At 42.6% G+C, this 20,196-nt stretch overlaps 1 protein-coding gene across 6 annotated transcripts in view; it reads right to left on the bottom strand.

The window, feature by feature from the left end:
- The window catches only part of WWOX (WW domain containing oxidoreductase), a 1,124,776-nt gene that overhangs the window by 665,087 nt on the left and 439,493 nt on the right, over window positions 1-20,196 (bottom strand). The window contains exon 9 of one of the 6 annotated variants that reach the window (XM_063612452.1): window positions 12,417-13,630. The exons of the other annotated variants lie outside the window; for them this stretch is intronic. Coding sequence (XP_063468522.1) covers window positions 13,571-13,630 — 60 coding nt within the window. The 3' untranslated portion in view covers window positions 12,417-13,570. Of the gene's footprint in view, window positions 1-12,416; window positions 13,631-20,196 lie in introns of those variants that run through there. 6 annotated transcript variants of the gene reach the window in all.

Genomic DNA, 20,196 nt, shown 5'->3' with positions numbered 1-20,196 from the left:
ATTCTGAGAAAATAGAATTTTTTTTTTTTTCTACAAAATCACAGCATTAACTATGAGAGAAAGAGAAAAAGACAGAGAGAAAGAGAAAAAAATCCCTCCTTCCAAACCCACCCCGGCCCCCGCCAATGTCTCTACATTCCTCGGGCCCCTTTTCTTCTTAGTCAGTGCTTTGTGGGAGAACAGGCTGCCTATGCAGGAAAACTGAGGCTTGGGTAAGGCTTACAGCCTCCGTGAAAGGAATGGATCTGTCTCCAGCACCAGGTCCCACCTCTGTCTTCAGAAGGCACTGGGCCACCATTCGGAGTCAGGGGCTCTGGGTGGGCAGCGGGCTTCTGAGAGATAGGTACAGCCCACATGACTCACAGAAGAAGGGAGCTGAGGAACCAAATCTGTGTGCCCTGAATGGAAGGCTGCCTCAAGGCACCGCTACGGTCCTATTCAACAGCAGCATTTTAAAAGCCAAACGAGACTGTCCTGGGGATTTTTTTTTGTCCAAAGGCACATATATATTTGTGTGTACATGTGTGTGTACACCCACGTATATGCATGGATACGTATCATACAATATATGTACATATATCAACGTCTTTACGTATACTGGGTATGTATGTGTATATATGTATCTATATCTATCACTTCTACCAACCCATCAGCCAGAAGTGTTTTCATACCCTAGGTTTTACTATGTGGAGCTTAAAACCCATTTATGCCTGAGGTTGCAATTTTTTGAATTTTCACAATCAGACCTTGGTGATGGCTTTGAGCAGTAGGATATAAATAATTCCCACATACTTAGTGTTCCAATAATGGAACACTAGGCCTATTACTAAGGGCTTATACCACTGATAGTGAAAATCTTGACAGTTCTTCCCTTCCCTTTTCATAACGTCCACGTACATCTTGCCACCAAGTCCTCCCCATACCCACTCTAGTGGTACTGCCTTAGGGCAGGTCACCTTCAGCACTTTTCTGCATGGTAGCAAAAAGCTGATAAGTGGAAAGGGGTGCCACATGGTTTAGCCTGTTACCCATTACCAACTTGTACTGCACTCAAAGTTATCTGTGGAACAACTCAGATTTGTTGCCTCCCTGCTTCATGGCCTGTTCGATGCCCTCAGAAAAACACTTCCACTCCTCAGTAGAGCATCAGAGCCTTCCGCTGTGTTACATTCGACCTTTCTACACTTTTCTCTCTGCACCAAGCTATGGGAGTTTGGTCTCTTAAACTCCCACGTTCCAACCTCAGCCAAGCTCTCCGGGCAGCCACACTTCCCTTTGCCAGCTGTGACCACCAATACTGCCAACCAGGGGGGTCTGCAGGACCTGCAGGGCCACACTCACTGGCACCTCGGTGACTTCACTTGCTCTGGTCACCCTGCTGTCTCCCCCAGGCCTTCTCCCTCCCACACCTTCTAGGGAAAGACTCTCTATCAGGGTTAAGTTTGAGCCACGTTTACTGGCCACAGGCATCCCTCCTTCTATTAGGGCGCCACACTGCTCAGTTATTATTTCCTAAAACCTGCTCCCTTGTAGGCCTTACTGGGCTCTAGTGGACTCCTAGAGATAGTAGACAGCTCACCGGTAAGCACAGTTCAAATGCAAACCAACCAATTCAGAGCCACACCCTCACCACTGGCTTTATTGGGCTCCCACTCCAGGCCACACCCACTGGCCCTAATCACCCCAGGGCCATGGGTCAGACAGCTAAAGACAACAACCCCTGTGTCCCAGAGCCCATGGAAATGACCCAAGCCAGCCAATCCTAAGCCTGCTTACCCTGCCTGGCCCCTTCTTTCCTGTGAAAATCACAAAAACATTTTTTAAAAAAATTTAAGTTCCAGCGTACATGTGCAGGATGTGCAGATTTGTTACATAGGTAAACCTGTGCCATGGTGGTTTGCTGCACCTATCAACCCATCACCTAGGTATTAATCCCAACATCCACTAGCTATTCTTCCTGATGCTCTCCTTCCCCCAACCCCACTCCCAACAAGCTCCAGTGTGTGTTGTTCCCCTCCCTGTGTCCATGTGTTCTCATCTTTCAGCTCCCACTTACAAGTGAGCCCATGCGGTATTAGGTTTTCGGTTCCCGTGTTAGTTTGCTGAGGACAATGGCTTCCAGCTCAAAACTCTTAACAGTTCTCTCTCTCTCCCTGTGCCTCCTGCCAGACCCTGGGGCTTTCCCAGGTAACTCTCTGTGGCATGCGGAGTCCCGGTGGATCTGTGAGTAACAAACTATCTTTGCAACGGCAGTCGTTTCCTCATCTTGGCCTTACCATACCAAAATAAAAATAAAACCTGTTAAAACAGGGAGAACAGAGGGAGAAAGGAAGGAGAAAAGGAAAATGAATGAAGAAGGAATAAAGAATGAGTACCTAAATGAACAAAAGATAAGTTACTTAAAATCTACTTTTTCTTACGAAAAGAAAAAACAAACAGGCCGGGCGCGGTGGCTCACGCTTGTAATCCCAGCACTTTGGGAGGCCGAGGCGGGCGGATCACGAGATCAGGAGATGGAGACCATGGTGAAACCCCATCTCTACTAAAAATACAAAAAATTAGCTGGGTGTGGTGGCGGGCGCCTGTAGTCCCAGCTACTCAGAGAGGCTGAGGCAGGAGAATGGCGTGAACCCGGGAGGCGGAGCTTGCAGTGAGCCGAGATTGCACCACTGTACTCTAGCCTGGGCGACACAGCAAGACTCCGTCTCAAAAAAAAAAAACAGTGCTGCAGAAGTCCTCTTCCACCCAGGCTGGGGATATGCGTGAGAAAGACACACGTGGATGCCGTATGAGCTCTCGTTCTGAATGCGGAAATCTGACCTCCCACCGGATACTCAGTTCAGTGGGCTCCTGGACCCTCCAGCTGCTCCTCTGCTCATCACTACCTCACTCAGAAAACTAGCAGAGAAGTGAACTTCCTCAAATGACTGACAGTAAACATGCAGCATGGAGCTGGATTACAAAACTGTATCAAACTGTAAATAGCATCACACTATTCCCTTTTAAAGAAGTGTGAGTGCTTTTAATCATTAAGATTCAGATGCTATGGAGGGGGCAGATGCGCCTTCTCCCCTCCTGGATCCCAAAGAAAACACCCCGTATGGAAGCAGATGGCTTTGTGTAAATCAGATGACAGTTTACGCAGTGAGATGGCTTAATCAGAACGGCATTACAACTATCATCTTTTGGGGGGAAATGGGGTTAAGTCCAGCTTTAATTGGAGGTCACATTTGCATGTGAAATTCTGGATGCCTGTAAGAACTGCCTGGGTCCCTGGGTCATCAGGCCAGTGACCTCTCCATCATTTTCTTTCCAGTGGGAGCCCCAGGTAATGCATGAGAAAGGAAGTGTTATAAGAAGCCAAGAATGGGTGCCCCCCACCCCCCAACCAAGAGCCAGTTCTGTTAACACAGCAGAGAGCCCTCCCCAGGTCTCAAAATCTCCCTGCCTTTGATGCTACAGGTAAAAGGGGGTGGTTTTGCTGACTGGAAACCACACAACAGAAACAACACCTGCTTGGGCACTTAACCCTGGAACAGGAAAGGTGAAAGTGGTTTGTTTATTTTGATCTCTAGCGTAAAATGAAGAGCAATCACGTCCCCGGAGCCTCCGTAAAGCACAAAGCTGATGGAGGAAGACAAAGTCTGCTTTTTCAGGATGCTGCACGGGAGGCTGGGGTCTTAAGTGCTCCTCAGATTGCCTGTCTGATCTGAGAAACGGGGTGGGGTGGGGTGGGGTGGGGTGGGGGGTGGGCATCAGTTTCCTGCCTGCCACTGAGGGTATTCACCATTCAAAGCACAGGCGCGAAGAGCAAACAGCTACCAGACAGAATCCTTTAGGTCTAGGCTATTCCTTTCCTTCGAACCAGTGACAGGAACAGACCACCTTAGCCCAGCCTCCCTGGAACATTCCAACACTTGAATTGTAGGATGGGAGTCCCAATTTCCAAGACATCAGGGAAACATTCTCCCATTTCCTTACAACACTGGGTCAATATGAAGGTTAAAAATTTAAATAAATATAAATAAATAGGAGATCAACATTCTCCTTTCTTGGGAAAATTCAGACAGTGATACACAAAAGTTTAGAAGACAAGATATCTAAAGATCACCCAGAAAAAAGATTTAGGAGCACGCTGTTTTCATTAGGTTTCTTCAAAAATCAGTAGTATGATTTCACAGTATTTGTTTCATGGAATATATTCACGATATTTCTTTCATGGAATAAATTCATGGTATTTGTTTCATGGAATATAGCGGATATTTGTTTCATGGAATATATTCATGATATTTGTTTCATGCAATATATTCATGATATTTGTTTCATGGAATATATTGGATATTTGTTTCATGGAATATATTCATCATATTTGTTTCATGGAATAAATTCATGATATTTGTTTCATGGAATATACTGGATATTTGTTTCACGGAATATATTCACGATATTTGTTTCACACAATATATTCATGATATTTCTTTCATGGAATATATTGGATATTTGTTTCATGGAATATATTCATGATATTTATTTCATGGAATATATTCACGATATTTGTTTCATGGAATATATTGGATATTTGTTTCATGGAATATATTCATCATACTTCTTTCATGGAAATATATTAGACATTTGTTTCATTGAATATATTCACTGTTACTCAGAATCCTAACATGCAACGTCTTTCTTCAAAAGACAGTGTCATGTATTCCTTATAGTGGATTTATCAATTAATGCTGAGCCCCCAGCCAAGTGACAAGTCATACCATCTCTCTTACTCCTTTTTTCTTAATCCTTAAAAAAAATTAGGTCCACCCTCAGCCTTTATATTCCAATTCTTCATTCCACACCCCTGACTTTTTCCCAAGTTACTCAAGGACTGAAAAGTGTATCATCTCCAAGCTAGCTCTCTCCCGCCTTCCCATCCAACCACCCCGACTCTGCTGCCATCCCCAGCACAGCCCAGGAGTAAGATATTTGACAAGAAATGTCAGGGTTAACAAGAACTCCCAAAGCAAGGGCTTTGAGTTATGTCAGAGAAAAATGAAAATTCAAAAGATGAGCATGCATCCATAGTTGAAAATATCATGTTCTAAAACCATGGAAATCAAAGAAGAAAATGATTTTTGAAATTATGTCTCCCAGACAAACATGTGCTCTTGACCAGAGGCCAGCAAACTACAACCCACAAGCTAAATGCAGTCCACCAACTGTTTTTCTAAATAAAGTTTTATTATCACACAACCATGCCCATTTGTTTATAGATTATCCATGTGCTCTCACTAATGCATGATAGTTTAGTAGTTGTGATAGGTACCTTATGGGCCACAAAGCAGAAAATATGCGGCCCTTTAGAAAGTTTACAGATGCTGTTCTAGACTGAAAATTCATTTCAGTGTGTCTCAAATAATTGGGTTTGCTTTGTTACTCTGAGTATAAATGGAATGATCCAGTAAAAACTTTTAATGACAATATTATGGAATTATTAATTTGGGTTTAGTGAAGAAGAGAATCTCAAAGAACCAAAGAAATTTTTAAAGATTCACAACCACTCTTTTTGAAGTAAAGATTAAATCTCTACCAGGTAACTCGATTCAACCATGAACATTTATTGAATGTGTATTACGTGTTTTCAACCTAGGCATTTCTCTTCATTGTTGGGGGGTCGGATGGGAATTTTCAGTCCTCCTCTCCCGACTTTTGTTTTTTTCTTTCTTTCTTTTTTCTCAGTCAACTCTGTCCTTGTTTATTTTACCTGGCTAAACAAAAAATCCTTTAAAGAGTCCCCATTTCTGATGGGGGTCCTGCCCTAAATACACAACACAAATGTATGTTACAGGTATTTGGATATCTCACATCATCTAAGACGTGCATCTTACCCTTAGGCTTCATATCTAAACTGTAGGATTAAGCCGTTTAGAATGTACCTGATTCCTATAATATGTAGTGATTTTGCTAATGTTGTTCAGTTTTGTTTCCTTGCCCAGAATGATTTCCATTACCTGGCGTGCAGATTAGCAGCCTAATCTCCTAACAAGAGCTCTTCAATCAAATGGTCTGCAGTGGCCACATGTCTTGCTACTGCCAAGTGACTGATTTAAGAGATGGACAAAAAGGAGACACACAGAAGTCGAGATAGCATGATTAATGGTCGATCCAACTTTCTCTGAACCGCATATCATGACTGAATGGGAAACCCTGAAGAGATTAAAGGGGGGAATTACATTACCATGAATAATATAAAAAAGTGATATTCTGTCTAAAAAGCTTCTGAGTACAAGTGACTCAAACAAATATATTAACAGAGCTTACAGCAGATTCAATCAGGGTGAACGCTCCCCAGAATTTATTTTGAAATAAGCTTTATATATCCGAGAGGTGAAGAATGAATCTATTCGTGACTGGCAGGAAAGCTATTAACATGCAGATTTTAATTCTGCCTTTGATTCTACAGAGGTTCTATTGTCCCTCCTTTACGACTGGCAACCTCTCCCAATTACGGACGTAGTCCACCTCCACCAATCTCAATACCACAGTGACACTCCAGAGAGCTGAGATTTATTTTCCTCACTTTATTCCAACTTCTAAAAATAAGTTCCAATTTTTATTTTCAAGGCACTGATAAAACTATGATGTTTAAAAGCATGAATTATATTACACCAACCCATCCATCTGTTGGAAATGCCAGTCTGGGGCTATATTTGCGGACAAAACTTGGCAGTTAAGATAAAAACCTTCTTTACAAAAACTAGGTGCATGTTAACTTACAATTCAGCCTTGATGTTAATGAGGTTACAGTGTGTGACCAGTTAACGGGCTGCAGCCAAAAGGCAAATATTGAAATGAAGGCGTTTATTTTCAAACCAACAAACCTGAACTGAACCATTACAATAAGTCCCATTAGCATTCTAGTTATTGGGCAAAATAATTTCATCTCCAAAATTAATTAAATAAATTGGAATGACCTGGAATCACTTCTGTGGCAGGCGGACGGAACAACACTGCATGAAAGGCAAACTCATTTAGAGTCAACTGGCCCATCAGTTCCTTGAGATGATGTTTAAATTGATGGGAAGTGAAAGTTAAAAATATGATTCATCCAATGAGGCAGTGATGTGCTCTTAAAAAGTTTGCAAAACAATTTTAAAAATAAATCTTACTTAAAAAAATGTCTCCCCCTAAATTCAGGGATAGGGTGTCTTTAGATTAAAATAACATGTTAAAATATTCATCACTTAGAAAATTCAGATTCTGCCCTGAGTGAGTCACATTTATTTTCTAAGCAATTTTGATTTTTTTTTTCTTTAGGAACAAAAATTAATAAAATATATGACTGTTGAATGGAATTAATGGGATCCAAAGGCTACTGCCAAGTTTTTGAAGAGAATCAACAGGAGAGTCTTAGCTCAAATCATGTCCATATTAGCACTACGGATTAAATGTTTGTGTCCTCGCAAAATTCATATGTTGATTTATTTATTTATTTATTTATTTTTTTAACACAGAGTCTTGCTCTGTCACCCAGGCTGGAGTGCAGTGGTGTGATCTCAGCTCACTGCAACCTCCACCTCCTGGGTTCAAGCGATTCTCCTGCCTCAGCCTCTGGAGTGCCTGAGATTATAGGCGTGCACTACCACATCCGGCTAATTTTTAAAATATTTTTAGTAAATATGGGGTTTCACCACATTGGCCAGGCTGGTCTGGTACGCCTGACCTCAAGTGATCTGCCCATCCCAGCCTCCCAAAGTGCTGGGATTACAGGTGTGAGCCACCACACCCAGCCATATGTCGAAATTTAATCACCAATATAATCTATTAGGAGGTGGGGCCTTTGGGAAGTGATTATGTCATTGAGGCAAAGCCTTCATGAATGGGTTAAGGGCTTAAAAGAGGCCCAAGAGCGAGACCTTTTGCCCCTCCCACGACATGAGGACATAGCAAGAAGGTGGACATCTAGGAATCAGGAAGTCGACCGTTGCCAAACACTCAATCTGCCAGCAACTTGATCTGAGACTTCCCAGCCTCAACAACTATGAGAAATAGATATCGGGTGTTTATAAGCCACCTAGTTTATGATATTTTGTTATAGTATCCAGGACAGACTAAGGCACAAGGCTTTCTGCATGACCTAATGAATGAGAAGTAGAATCACCTGTAACTAATACAGGGTCTAGAGCACAGTCAACACTACGCAAATGCCAGCTAACACACTTCACCCCAACGTCACTGAAACCTGGCATTTGGGCGCATGCTCTGTTATTTGTGAGCTATGTGATCTTAGATACACATCTAACCTCTTTGTCCCTCATTTTTTTCATCTGTAAATTGAGGATACTAACAGTGCCCCCTCCAGTAGAATTGTATTAATTTGAAAGAGCTGATGTACGCAAAGCATTTGTTATAGTGTCTCCGATGTCAAGGCTCAATCAATGCTCATCTCACCCTATCTCCGCGGGTTGAAACTGGCAGACATTCCAACAGGCCTGGTAGTTTGTTTTCTGTTTTTTTCTGACACAAGGTCTCACGCTTTCCCAGGCTGGAGTGCAGTGGCATGATCTTGGCTCACTGCAGCTTTGACCTCCTAGGCTCAAGCAACCTTCGAACCTCAGCTTCCCAAGTAGCTGGGACCACAGGCATGCACTAGCATGCCCAGCTAATTTTTTCTATTTTTTGTAGAGGTAGGGTTTCACCATGTTGCCCAGACTCATCTGAAACCCCTGGGCTCAAGTGATCCACCCGCCTCAGCCTCCCAAAGTGCTAAGATTACCGGCAGGAGCCACCGGGCCTGGCCCAGGTCTGGTAGTTCTTTACAACTACTGTTGTGCCCAACTTTTCTAGGCTCTCTTTGGTAACACACGTCAGTAATTTCTCTCTTTAGATGGCGCTTTCTCAAAGTGTGGTTCATGGACCATCTGTACCAGAAGAACCTGATGTACTTGTTAAAAACACTGATTCCTAGACCCCATCCTGAATGTACTGAATCAGAACCTTTAGGGAGTGGGACTAGGAATTTATATTTTAAAAATAAGTTCCTAGGTGAGCCTCAGGTATCCAGAAGTTTTGAGAATTACCTATTTCAACAAACAATATAAACAATGGAATCGTAAATAATCTTTTCTTGGGCAAGGTAACTGCAATCCCACAATATTAGATGTAATTAACAAAGTGATGAAACTCTGGGTCCAGTATTCTTTTGAACAATCTCTTGCCCTCACTTTCTAGTTACACTCAATGTAGGCTGCCTTTCAAGTCCTGAAACCTGCTGTATACAGAACCAGGCCTTAAAGTTCTGATCACACTACTGTTTTCTCTACCTCTTGGTCCCACGCCTTCTCCTGCCTGACCCCCTTCTGCTTCCTTTTCATGCTTCAGTTCCAACCTCACCTCCTCAGAGAAGCCTTTTCTAGCTCCTACACAAGGTTAGAATCAGCTGTTCTAAGGCGTATTAGTATCTCACATTCTTTGTCATAGTATAAGCTTTTTGTGATTAATTATGTGAATTTCTTTAAAGACTGTCTTTCTTCTTCCATAAAACATTGACAGAGGGTAGGGACCATTTTCCCCTTATCCACCATAATATTCCTTGTGCCCAGCACAGAGCACGTTATAGACTAAACTGTGTCCCCCTCCAATTTATGCCCTGAAGTTCTAACCCTCCATGTGACTGCATTTCAAGATACAGCCTTTGAAAGGGTAACTAGGTTAAATGATGTCACAAGCGTGGTGCCCTAATCCAAGAGGACTGGTGTCCTTATAAGAGGAGGAAGAGACACCAGGGACGTGCACCAAGAAACAGACAGAAGGCCACGTGAGGACATAGCAAGAAGGTGGCCGTCTGCAAGCCAAGGAGAGAGGCCTCAGAGAAACCCTGCCAGCAACTTTGTCTTGAATTTCCAGCCTCCAGAACTGTGAGACAATAAGTTTCTAATGTTTAATATCCCCAGTGGGTGGTATTTTGTCATGTTAGTCATTGCAAACGAACACGGTGCCTGTTTCAGAATAGAGACTCAATAGCTATTTAATCGCCAACCATGACTACTCACGGGCATCACTGTAGTCTCTCCACTCTCATTTTATCTGAAGGAAATAAAACACTGACCTTGTTTAAGGATGGATTGAGCCAGACATGGTTGCAGGCACCTGTAGTCCCAGCTACTCAGGAGGCTAAGACGGGAGGAACTCTTCATCCCAGGACTTTAAGGCCAACCTGGGCAACATAATGAAATCCCATCTCTTTAAAAAGAGGTTTTTTTTAAACAAATGGATTAAAAGAAACCATCTCAATATATCCCACGAGCAGCAGGCCACAATCGCCCTGCAGGTAACCGTTTCCTCAGAAGCAGAGATTAGAATCAATACAACATCCGTAAGTTGGGGCTGGACCTTCACTTAGTCCAAACAGTTCCCCAACAAAAGTTTTGACCCTTGTAGTCACTCCCTGGCCACAGCGGTACCAGTGGAAAGGAAGTTACTACTGATCAGACAGTCCTAAAGTGCTGAGGGAATCAGAATATGGGTATGTATTTACAGAATCACTAAAAGGAGAATGAAAACTTAATTCACGTTTGGTTTGCTTATTCTAGAAATAATTTCTTTCTTTCTCTTTCTCTCTCTCTCTCTTTTGTCTATGTCTCTCTTTCTTTCTCTCTCTCTCTCTTTTCTAAAGCTGGTATCTCACTATGTTGCCCAGGCTGGTCTTTAACTCCTGGGCTCATATGATGTTCCCACCTTGGCCTCCCAAAGTGCTAGGATTACAGGCATGAGCCACCACGCCTGGCCATAATCTCATTTTTTCTTTTTTGAGATAGTGTCACTCTGTCACGCATGCTAGAGTGCAATGGAGCCATCAGAGCTCACCGCAGCCGTGAACTTCTGGGCTGAAGTGATCCCCCTACCTCAGTCTCCTGAGTAGCTGGAACCACAGGAGTGCACAACCATACCTGGCTAATTTTTAAATTTTTTGTAGAGATGGATGGTCTGGCTATGTTGCCCAGGCTGCTCTTAAACTCCTAGACTCAAGTGATCCTCTCAAAGTGCTGGAATTAGAGGTATGAGCCACCATGCCCAGCCACGTCTCATTTTCAATCATCTCATTTTAACCCACTGTGCATTGCAACGAGTTAAAAAATGGCTTTGATGCCACAAAGTTGCATGGGAATGACAACTCTGCCACTCAGCAGCTCTGTGACTTTGGCATTCACTTAACTCAGTCAGCCACGGTTTCCTCATCTGCAAATGAGGAACTGTCTACTTAATAAGATGAAGATAATGTCTACTTAATAAGGTTGTAGGGAAGATTAAATAAAGAATGCAAAATGTTCAGAAGAGTGCTCTCAATAAATGGTAACTATGATTGTATTATTAAGGAGTTGGATTTTATTAATAATTAATATAATGTTTGCGCTTGGTGAAAGACATCTGTTTTACAATTATAGTCAGAGAGACTATTAGTGTCAGTTCTCTATTTCCTACCAAAATATTTGCTCTCAAAACTCAATTTTTTATTCACTGAATATTAAGAGATTTTGCTAGATCTTGGCCAATATATGCAAGTAAATTAATTCACAAATATCCTGCAAATCGAAAACAGGGGTTTCTGCTTCGCTAGGCTTTTCTTACTCTAGCAACCTCTAAGCCCTACTACTAGAAGCTTTGAAACTGAGGGATGTAAGGCTATCTACAAATTCTCTTTCATCACAGTGTTCTAATCATAATCTCTTTATTTGACAAGAAACTTACGGCAGGCTGTTGAAGTGTTAGTTTATTGATGATTAAAGTACCAACCGTCCTTCATACAAATAAACAGGGTTTCAGAGTCATAAGCAGCAAGACAGGGCACCTACCAGGCCCTGTGGGAGATGCAATTTATGGGGCATTCAATTCTCATCAATGTATTGCCAGTATATTCAAGGGATCTGACAGGTTTCTGTTTTGAGTACGGATGTTCTGTCCACAAGACAAAGAGCACAAAAGTTAAGGTCTTGGGTCTTATAGGCTTCATGTGTCCATTACAACTGAGGGTTTAATACTGAGAAGTGCCCTTGGCCTTAGGTTTTTGTGTTCCAAGTCTTTTAGCATGCGGTATGCTCAATACAGTGCTTCGAACAGAATTTGGCCACTGTTGAAAAGTTTCCATGTCAGGGCCCAAACTTCTGTGTAAGGTGCTGGGTGGAAGCTGCAACGACCAAGCAATGCCCTTTTGCTCTGTTCACAAGTTTAACTTTAACAACCAACAGTACAGTACCTCTTAATCCTTCTGTCTGTATGCGAAAGGGCATCACTGCAGTAAAAACTCACAGTGTGCACAGACCTCTGGTTTTCCTCTAAGCCCACAGGGGGTGAGACATTCCCACCCTCTGCAGGGCCACGTGACTGGCCTAGCCAGCAGGCACTCAAGAGGAAATGACACGTGACACTTCAGACCAAACCATTTAATTGCTGTTGTGACTCTCCCTAACTGGAGATCAAGAAGGCCATGTGTGTCAAATACAGCAGCTGTGAGATCACAGACTCTATCAGTCCGAGTCCCTCAGGGACTGTGCAGAAGAACCTACCAGCCCACACTGGACATGTCATATGAGCAAGAAATGAAACACGTGTACTCTGCTCAAATATGTGTACTATGCCCTTCCCCAACAACATCCCCTTCTAGACATACACACACTCACACATTTAGACCATGAAAGGAAAAATGTTTGCTATTGTGCTTCTACTCTCCTCCTCTCATTTTTCTGTTGGTTCTGGCTACAGAAAGACATTGGGCTAACATCCTCAGGGATCAGATTGTGACAACTCCCAGGCCCCTCGTCTGGGTGTTAACTGAGAATCCCATCTTGATTTTCTCTGCATTAAGAAAGGAAACGAAAGCACTCGGAACTTACTATCTTCACTTCTCGCAGAAACGCATTCACTGAATTATGATTCAAGGTTATGCCAGTTTAGAGGGCTGATAGAAGAACTGTCGACTTAATATGTGTTTCTGTATCTTTTGTAAAATCACAGTTGAGCACAACTCTGCTGGCTGCATTACGCAATCCCTCCTGTGTGGACCTGTGCAGTAGGCACCTGCTGAAGTTCAATTCCTGGGAACATGGTCACCTCTGCAGATTGGCTTCCGTTGCATAGTTTTCATTCCCTGACAATAGTAAGCAATATGGTTTGCTCTCAGCTTTAACTATTAAAAAACAAAAACAAAAAAATCTGGGACCAAATTCAAAGGCCAACTGGGGGACCAGGCTGACTGCAGGTCCCTGCAACACCCACTCTGTCTTCTTCGGATTGCCCCTCTCTCTAATTTTCAGATTCTACATGATGTTCTCCAGCTTGCAGAATACAGGGTACTTCATGTCATCTAGAGTCAAAGTTTCCTCCTTACCCAAGTATCCACAGTCAGGAAAATGGCACCAGGAGATGGCATTACGTAGGTTCATCCATCCGGCAGTGTTTATGGAGGGCTGGAGATACAGCTGATGAATAATTTCTGTTAACATTTCAAATCCTGAGATGTCTAGTGTCGACAGAAATTTGGAAGGTTTCTCCAGTAAGTATTACTTTACAAACATCATGAAGATTAAGCCCAGGTCCTAAGTTGGGGTCTGTGTAATTCACATTTGCTTTTTTCTGGTATACTCTGTTGAAAGAAATCCTCTGTTAATTGACTTCGAGCAAGACAACAACTCATGAAAATAGTCCCATCTGTCCTCGACTGATTCTTACAAACAAAACAAATTTAACTTTTTTTATTTTTTATTTTTCATATTACAAAAGCAACGTATGTTCACAACAGGAGACAAAAACCAGAAAACCAGAAACAGTAAAAAGCTAATACTTCATAAGTAGTCCATTTGCTGAGTTCCTAGGTCTGTGCCCAACCCATTGACATATAACCCTGGGAGGTGGGTATTATTGTAACTGCCACCTTACAGATAAGGACCTGGAGGGGAACAAAGGCTAAATCACTTTTTCAATGTCACACCTCACAGCCAATTCATGATAGAGGCAGGATTTGATCCCAGGTCTGTCTGGCCAAGTTCATTAACTTAACTACAAACAATTAAATTATAGCCTATCCCATCCAGAGACAAGCACTGTCGATATCTCAGTGTATTTCTCTCAGAATATTTGTCTGTGTACGTGTCTATTTTTATATCAGAAGTATATTTATAGAGTATGTGCAATTTTGTAAATTGCTTTTCCCGTTTAAAATAAATTTCAGGTCTCAAAATACATTAGGTTCTCTGAATATTCTCAAAAGCCTTTTAAAAAATCTAAATTAATTGTATCTACCCATGCCACCTCCCCAGCTCAGCTGACAATGACCTTATTAATAGGGGGGGGACTTAATTCTCAGAGAAATCTCTATTGGTCCCAGCGCCTCGGGAGCTCAAGGCAGGAGGATCACTTGAATCCAGGAGTTCAAGACGAGCCGAGGCAGCAAAGTGAGGCTCTATCTCTAAGAAAATTTTTTAAACATTAGCCTGGCATGGTGACACATGCCTGTAGTCCCACCTACTCAGGTTGAGGTGGGAAGATCACTTGGGCTCATGAATTGGAGGTTGCCGTGAGTTATGATCATGCCACTGCACTGCAGCCGGGGCAACAGAATGAGACCCCATTTTTTTTTTTTTTTTAACAAAATGTCCACTGGATAAAATGTGCAGGAGCCTATAGAAATCCACAGAAACTCAGAGCTCAGGTAGGAGCTAACAAGCCCAGGGTGTAACCACTCCACGCAGATTTCAGAGTCAGAGACCCACGGGAAACACCACCATCAACGAGCAGTTGGTAAAATGACATCTTGTTTATGTGTCCAAAATAAAACATACCCTTTTCTCATTTTACCCCACATCGGTGATTTCCTGAGTACTAGTAATGCCCATGAGAAGAGACAAGTATATTTGCAATCAGCAAACGTGTTGGACTACCACACACAACATGCAAGGGGAAAAATCCAGGCCCAGGCAACAATTCTAAAGTGTAGCACCAAAGCTCAGAATCAAGACGGTGCTTTTAAAGGGATACATGATAACCCTGCGCAATTAACCTATAAAAAGCACCTGGGTTCTTGATTCCATTTTCTTTTCTGTTGTTCCTTGCTGCAGGACATCAATCCTGTCCAGATTCTATTGTTACCATTTTGCTTTTTCTAATCATATCCAAATATATGAACATATCACCCTCTCAGGCAGAAACTGAACACAGATCGGGGCTAAACAAAGTGTGAGGGTGGAAGAAGAATGTTAACTCTACAGTTTATGTTGGTGTCTGATGTGGCAGTGTGTGTGTGTGTGTGTGTGTGTGTGTGTGTGTGTGTGTATGTGAGGGAGAGAGACAGAGAAAGAGAGATGTTTTGGAAAGGGGAGCTAGAAAGACTGTGAAATGGGAAAGGCCTGTATTTAAATGTAAGTGTGGCAGTTTTATAAATATATACTGGATCTGATCCTATCTATGAAGAGAGAGTAAATTTCCCAATAGAGGTACATTAATAGCAAGATGAAGAAAATGAATGCATTCCCAGCATCAAAGATAAATGCTCTGGACATCAGCCCTGGTCTTAGATTATCTATTGCTTCTCACCCCGACATTAGCATTACTCATTATCAGCTGCCTCTCTTTAGAGGGAATACACGCTCTGGCAAGGTGCAGAAATTTCATTTCCCAGGCAGCCACTGCGAGTACAATTTGCACACACACATATGTGCAAATCTGTCCACGTGTGGAAGAGAATTGGGAAATTCTTAAAAATGCATGTGTGTACTCTACAATGTAATATATGTGGACCTGAAGTCCTACTTCTGTCAACAAGAATTAACTAAATATTTTTCACTTTTTCTTTGTCCACTTTTTATCGATGCAGAATTGCTTACTGGAAGAGAAATGCACTCTTTAAAATTCTACTATACCCTCTGCCCCCAAAATAATGCCATATGTTTTCTAACACTACAACAATGGCTCCTATGACAAGAGCCCCTAGCAGAGAAACAGACACCTGGCTATTTTTGCATGTTATTTCAACTAATCCTCACAAGACTCCTTTACCAGTAGGACAAGGCTCACGGAGATTACTGTGATTTTGTCTGTGCATCTAATTACTAACCTAACCACCATAGTTCAGTTGAACACATATTTATTGAGCAACTACTATGTGTCATGCACTGCAAACTCTAGAGGAAAACCAAAATTCAATAAAACATCGTTAAAGGCCTATAGAGAGGCAAGCATGAGTTATCAGGGTTGCAAGTTCCTGAAATATTATGCAACACGAAATTGTGACTGCTGCCATGAGATGCTTCCATGGTCTCTGAATTGCTTCCTTACCAAGACTTCTTTCCCCATTCATCCCACAGCTGTGAAAGGGCATTGCTTGGTTTGTTGTCCAAAGCAGCTATTCCAGGTAATGGAAGAAATTGCAACAGAAGAAACATATAAACAAGTTAAGTTTTCAAATGCATCTCATAGGTACTATTCAGGACAAAATGAACAGAAATAAACAATCCTCCAATATCAGGTGACATATTTTATACGTTTCCACCCATGCATTTTTAGGAAGGTAGCAAAAAGAAAATGCTCCTAAATCAGGGTTTTAAAATCAGATGCTGGTATTAGAAACAAGATTAACCCGGTCCCTTAACAATCAAATTTATGACTAGTAAAGGGTTATGAAAAATTCTATCTCGATGTCAAACATAGGAAACACAAAGTCTTTGGAGGCATATAATGATAAACTGCAGCTCGAGCAATTTACTCAGAGAACAGAATGAGCAGTTCAAGAGTTCAGAGCGTGTTCGTCTGGAAGGTGTTCAGTTAAACAGGAGGGCAGGCTACAGACAAAGGCACGGAGAGGTCATCCATGGAGTCATTCCATCTTCATTACAGCGGGAAAGCCCATGGCCAAAGTGCATACACCAGGCCTCAACTTGCACACCATGCAGAGGTTTAAGACTCATGGGGAAATTAAAATACTAAACAAATGTGAATATACAGAGCGCTGGCAGCCGTGCCTAGATATTGCTATCTGAGCTTCCAGGTGCAACCCCAGATATCCAAAATAATGTGATATGAACATTCTCCCACCCCTTGCCCCACTTTTTTTTTCTTTTTTTTTTTTTTTTGGTGTGAGTGATAGATTAATTGAAGATTATAATCTATCTTCTTCCGAAGGCTACAGAATGGACTGGCAATCACTTCATTTTCTTTCAGGTAACTGCCAAACTTAAATTTGTTCTTCCAAATAAAATAATTCCCCCCTTCTGTGCAGTTCAAAATATCATGCTGGAAAAAATACAGTGTTCATGATTTGCCCTATAATTCAACCCTCATCTTTTCCATTTGCAAGAATCAGGGAAAGGTGTATTTCATTTACTGATTATCAGCAGGCCTCCTGAGAGATAGGCTGGGGCTGCTGTAATGTGAAAAGTAGCCCTCATTGGCACCGCAGACAACCTTCCTGAGAAGGTCGACGCCAAAGGCTTTTCCATTGCCGGATGGCACCAACACGTGGGTGGACAGTTCTGGCCCTCCCAACACACCCCTGATTACCTCCCTTTCCAATCCAGACAAAACCAGCTGCCAAATCCAGCTTCCTCATCACCCAAAAGGAAGCACTGGTCTACCCCTACATGAACTGTGGGAGTTGGGACCCTGGCTCTAACTCCAGACCCCGAGACAGCTGTCACAACAACAACATCATAACCAAGCTCTTTCTTCGAGCCTATGTGTATGACTTTTCACAGGCGAATTGGTTCCCAGTGGCAAAGAATATGGTTTAGTATGTCAGCATGACCAATCGGATTACAAGACACAAGTGAAGACGTAAACCATATGATAATGACGAAAACGATAAAACAGTGATACCTTTTAAAATCAAAAGGCAGTAGGTATCATAGTAATGGGCTCAACATCTACAGTCAGTGAGAAAATTAGTTCCACCACTTAAAAGACACATGATTTAGGACAAGTTACGTCTTCCTAACCCTTCATCTATCTACCTACAAAATGTATATCATATATCACTGGGTTATTTCAAAGAGATTAAGTCAGATAACAGACGGAAGGAAGGCAGGGAGACAGGGAGGCAGGCAGGCAGCTCTGATACTTGAAATACTTGACTCTGGCTGGGTGTGGTGGATCACCCCTGTAATCCCAGCACTTTGGGAGACTGAGGAGGGCAGATCACCTGAGGTCAGGTGTTGAAGACCAGCCTGGAAAACATGGCAAAATCCCACCTCTACTAAAAATACAAATATTAGCTGAGTGTGGTGGAACATGCCTGTAGTCACAGCTTCTCAAGAGGTTGAGGCCTGATAATCGCTTGAACCTGATAGGTGCAGGTTGCAGTCAGCCGAGATTGTGCCACTGCAATCCAGCCTGTCTGACAGAGTGAGACTCTCTCTCTCAAAAAAGGAAAAAAAAAAAAAAAAAAAAAAAAAAAAACTTGGCTCTGCAGCCAGCACATACTAAGTACTCAATAAACGACTTTCACTGTCCTTAAGCTGAGATCTATGATGAAGCTACAAAGACATGGAAATTAAAAAAGAAAAATAATCCACATCAGCTAGAGGCAAGTCACCTATTCTTCCTCCTCTTTCATCATCATTCTCCTCCATTTTCCCTTTTCATAGTCACGATCAGCATCAGAGACCACACCTTAGCTGGCTAAACCGGCACAATCCCACGCTCAGCTTTGTTTGCATAGGACTGCATTGATTCAATGTTGAGACTTAATAGGGGAGGCTGGAATAGTACTGTCCTTGGCTACCAGATACACCGGGATATGTAAGGGCAGTGCAAAGTTGCAGCAAGAGAAAAACAATCAGCGGACTTCCCTCTTCACCTCCAGTCAGAGAGGGCCTAAAGCAGAGAGAACCCAGTTCAGTGGGCAAGGCTGCATTCAGCCTGCCTTGTTTGGCAGTCCCTCACAGGACCCTGGGGCAGGTTACATTATCTTAGATGCCCCACAGCAGGCACCTTCTGTCTCATGGAACTGACCACACCCTTCAGGAGGGATACAGTCCTCATGCCTTCATTTAGCTGAGAAACTCAGACCCTCCAATCAACCTTCGGTTAAAATCTACAGTTCCAAGGACATGACATTTACACCAAAAACTTCATTTTGATGGGGGCAGAAGGGAGGAGAATGGCACCAAATTACACCCATGCATGTGTACTCTGGGGGTGGTTTATATTGTGGTGCCTGTATCTTAAACGTAAGGATATAACAGGAGGGAACACTTAATGAATGCCTACTGTATACAAGGCCCTGTGGCAAGCAATTTATAAACACTAGCTCTAAACTTCTGAACAACTTCATTATGGCTCCCACGGCCAAGGCTAAGGCTGGAAATACCCGAAACTAACCTTGCCTGAAAGCTTTGTGTGTATCAGGTGCTATGCAAGGAATTTTGTGCACAGAACCTCATGGTCCACCGTCAATAAGTCATCCCCACTTCACCACTGAGGAAAATGAGTCCAAGGAAGCCTAAACCCCTTGCTCTAGGTCATACCTCTGAGCAGCACTGGAGATGGATTCCCTCCAACTTTTGTCTGATTCTCTCTTCCTTCTGTCTTCCCCTGATCCCGTGGCCAACGGGAACAGTGTTCTAGGAATTTGTGAACATACATTGTAACAAAGACCACAACATACATTATAACAAAGACGATGAGCTTAATGATTACAGAGAAGAGATTGTTTAAACTTCCTTTATTCACTAACAGTCAGAAGATACCAGCCAAGGGAGGCCTTCTTTTCAAAAAATATTTCAAAGGTCTGTGGCATCAGAGACAGACAAAGTCTTACTTCTAAGGGTTCTTGTGTCATCCCCTTTCCCTCTACTTCAAGGTAATGGGAGGGGGAAGGGGCCAAAGGGATGCATGGACGGTAGACACTGCATTCCTCTCTTGCCTTCTCTTTAGAGAAACAGAATCCTACAATTAGCTGCCACACAATAAAAGTCAGTAGTTGGAGCTGCTGTAAGGAGATGGAGAGAAGATAAAGCAGCAAGTCATTACCCATATCATCCATCTTCCGGACTCAGGCAGAGGTGGTTCCCAGAGACCTAACCTAGCTCTGGTCCCCATCACTGATCATTCAGACTTTGATGGAGGAAGCAGAATTAGCAGGTGATCTTATCTCCCTGAGCAGATCCTGTGTCCATCTGCAGCCTCCGTTGGAAGAGTGAAAGGATCTCCACGCAATGC

The sequence above is a fragment of the Symphalangus syndactylus genome, chromosome 11 (assembly GCF_028878055.3).
Source record: "Symphalangus syndactylus isolate Jambi chromosome 11, NHGRI_mSymSyn1-v2.1_pri, whole genome shotgun sequence".
In the NCBI taxonomy this organism is placed as follows: Eukaryota; Metazoa; Chordata; class Mammalia; order Primates; family Hylobatidae; genus Symphalangus; species Symphalangus syndactylus.
This window is presented reverse-complemented; position numbering and strand designations above follow the sequence as displayed.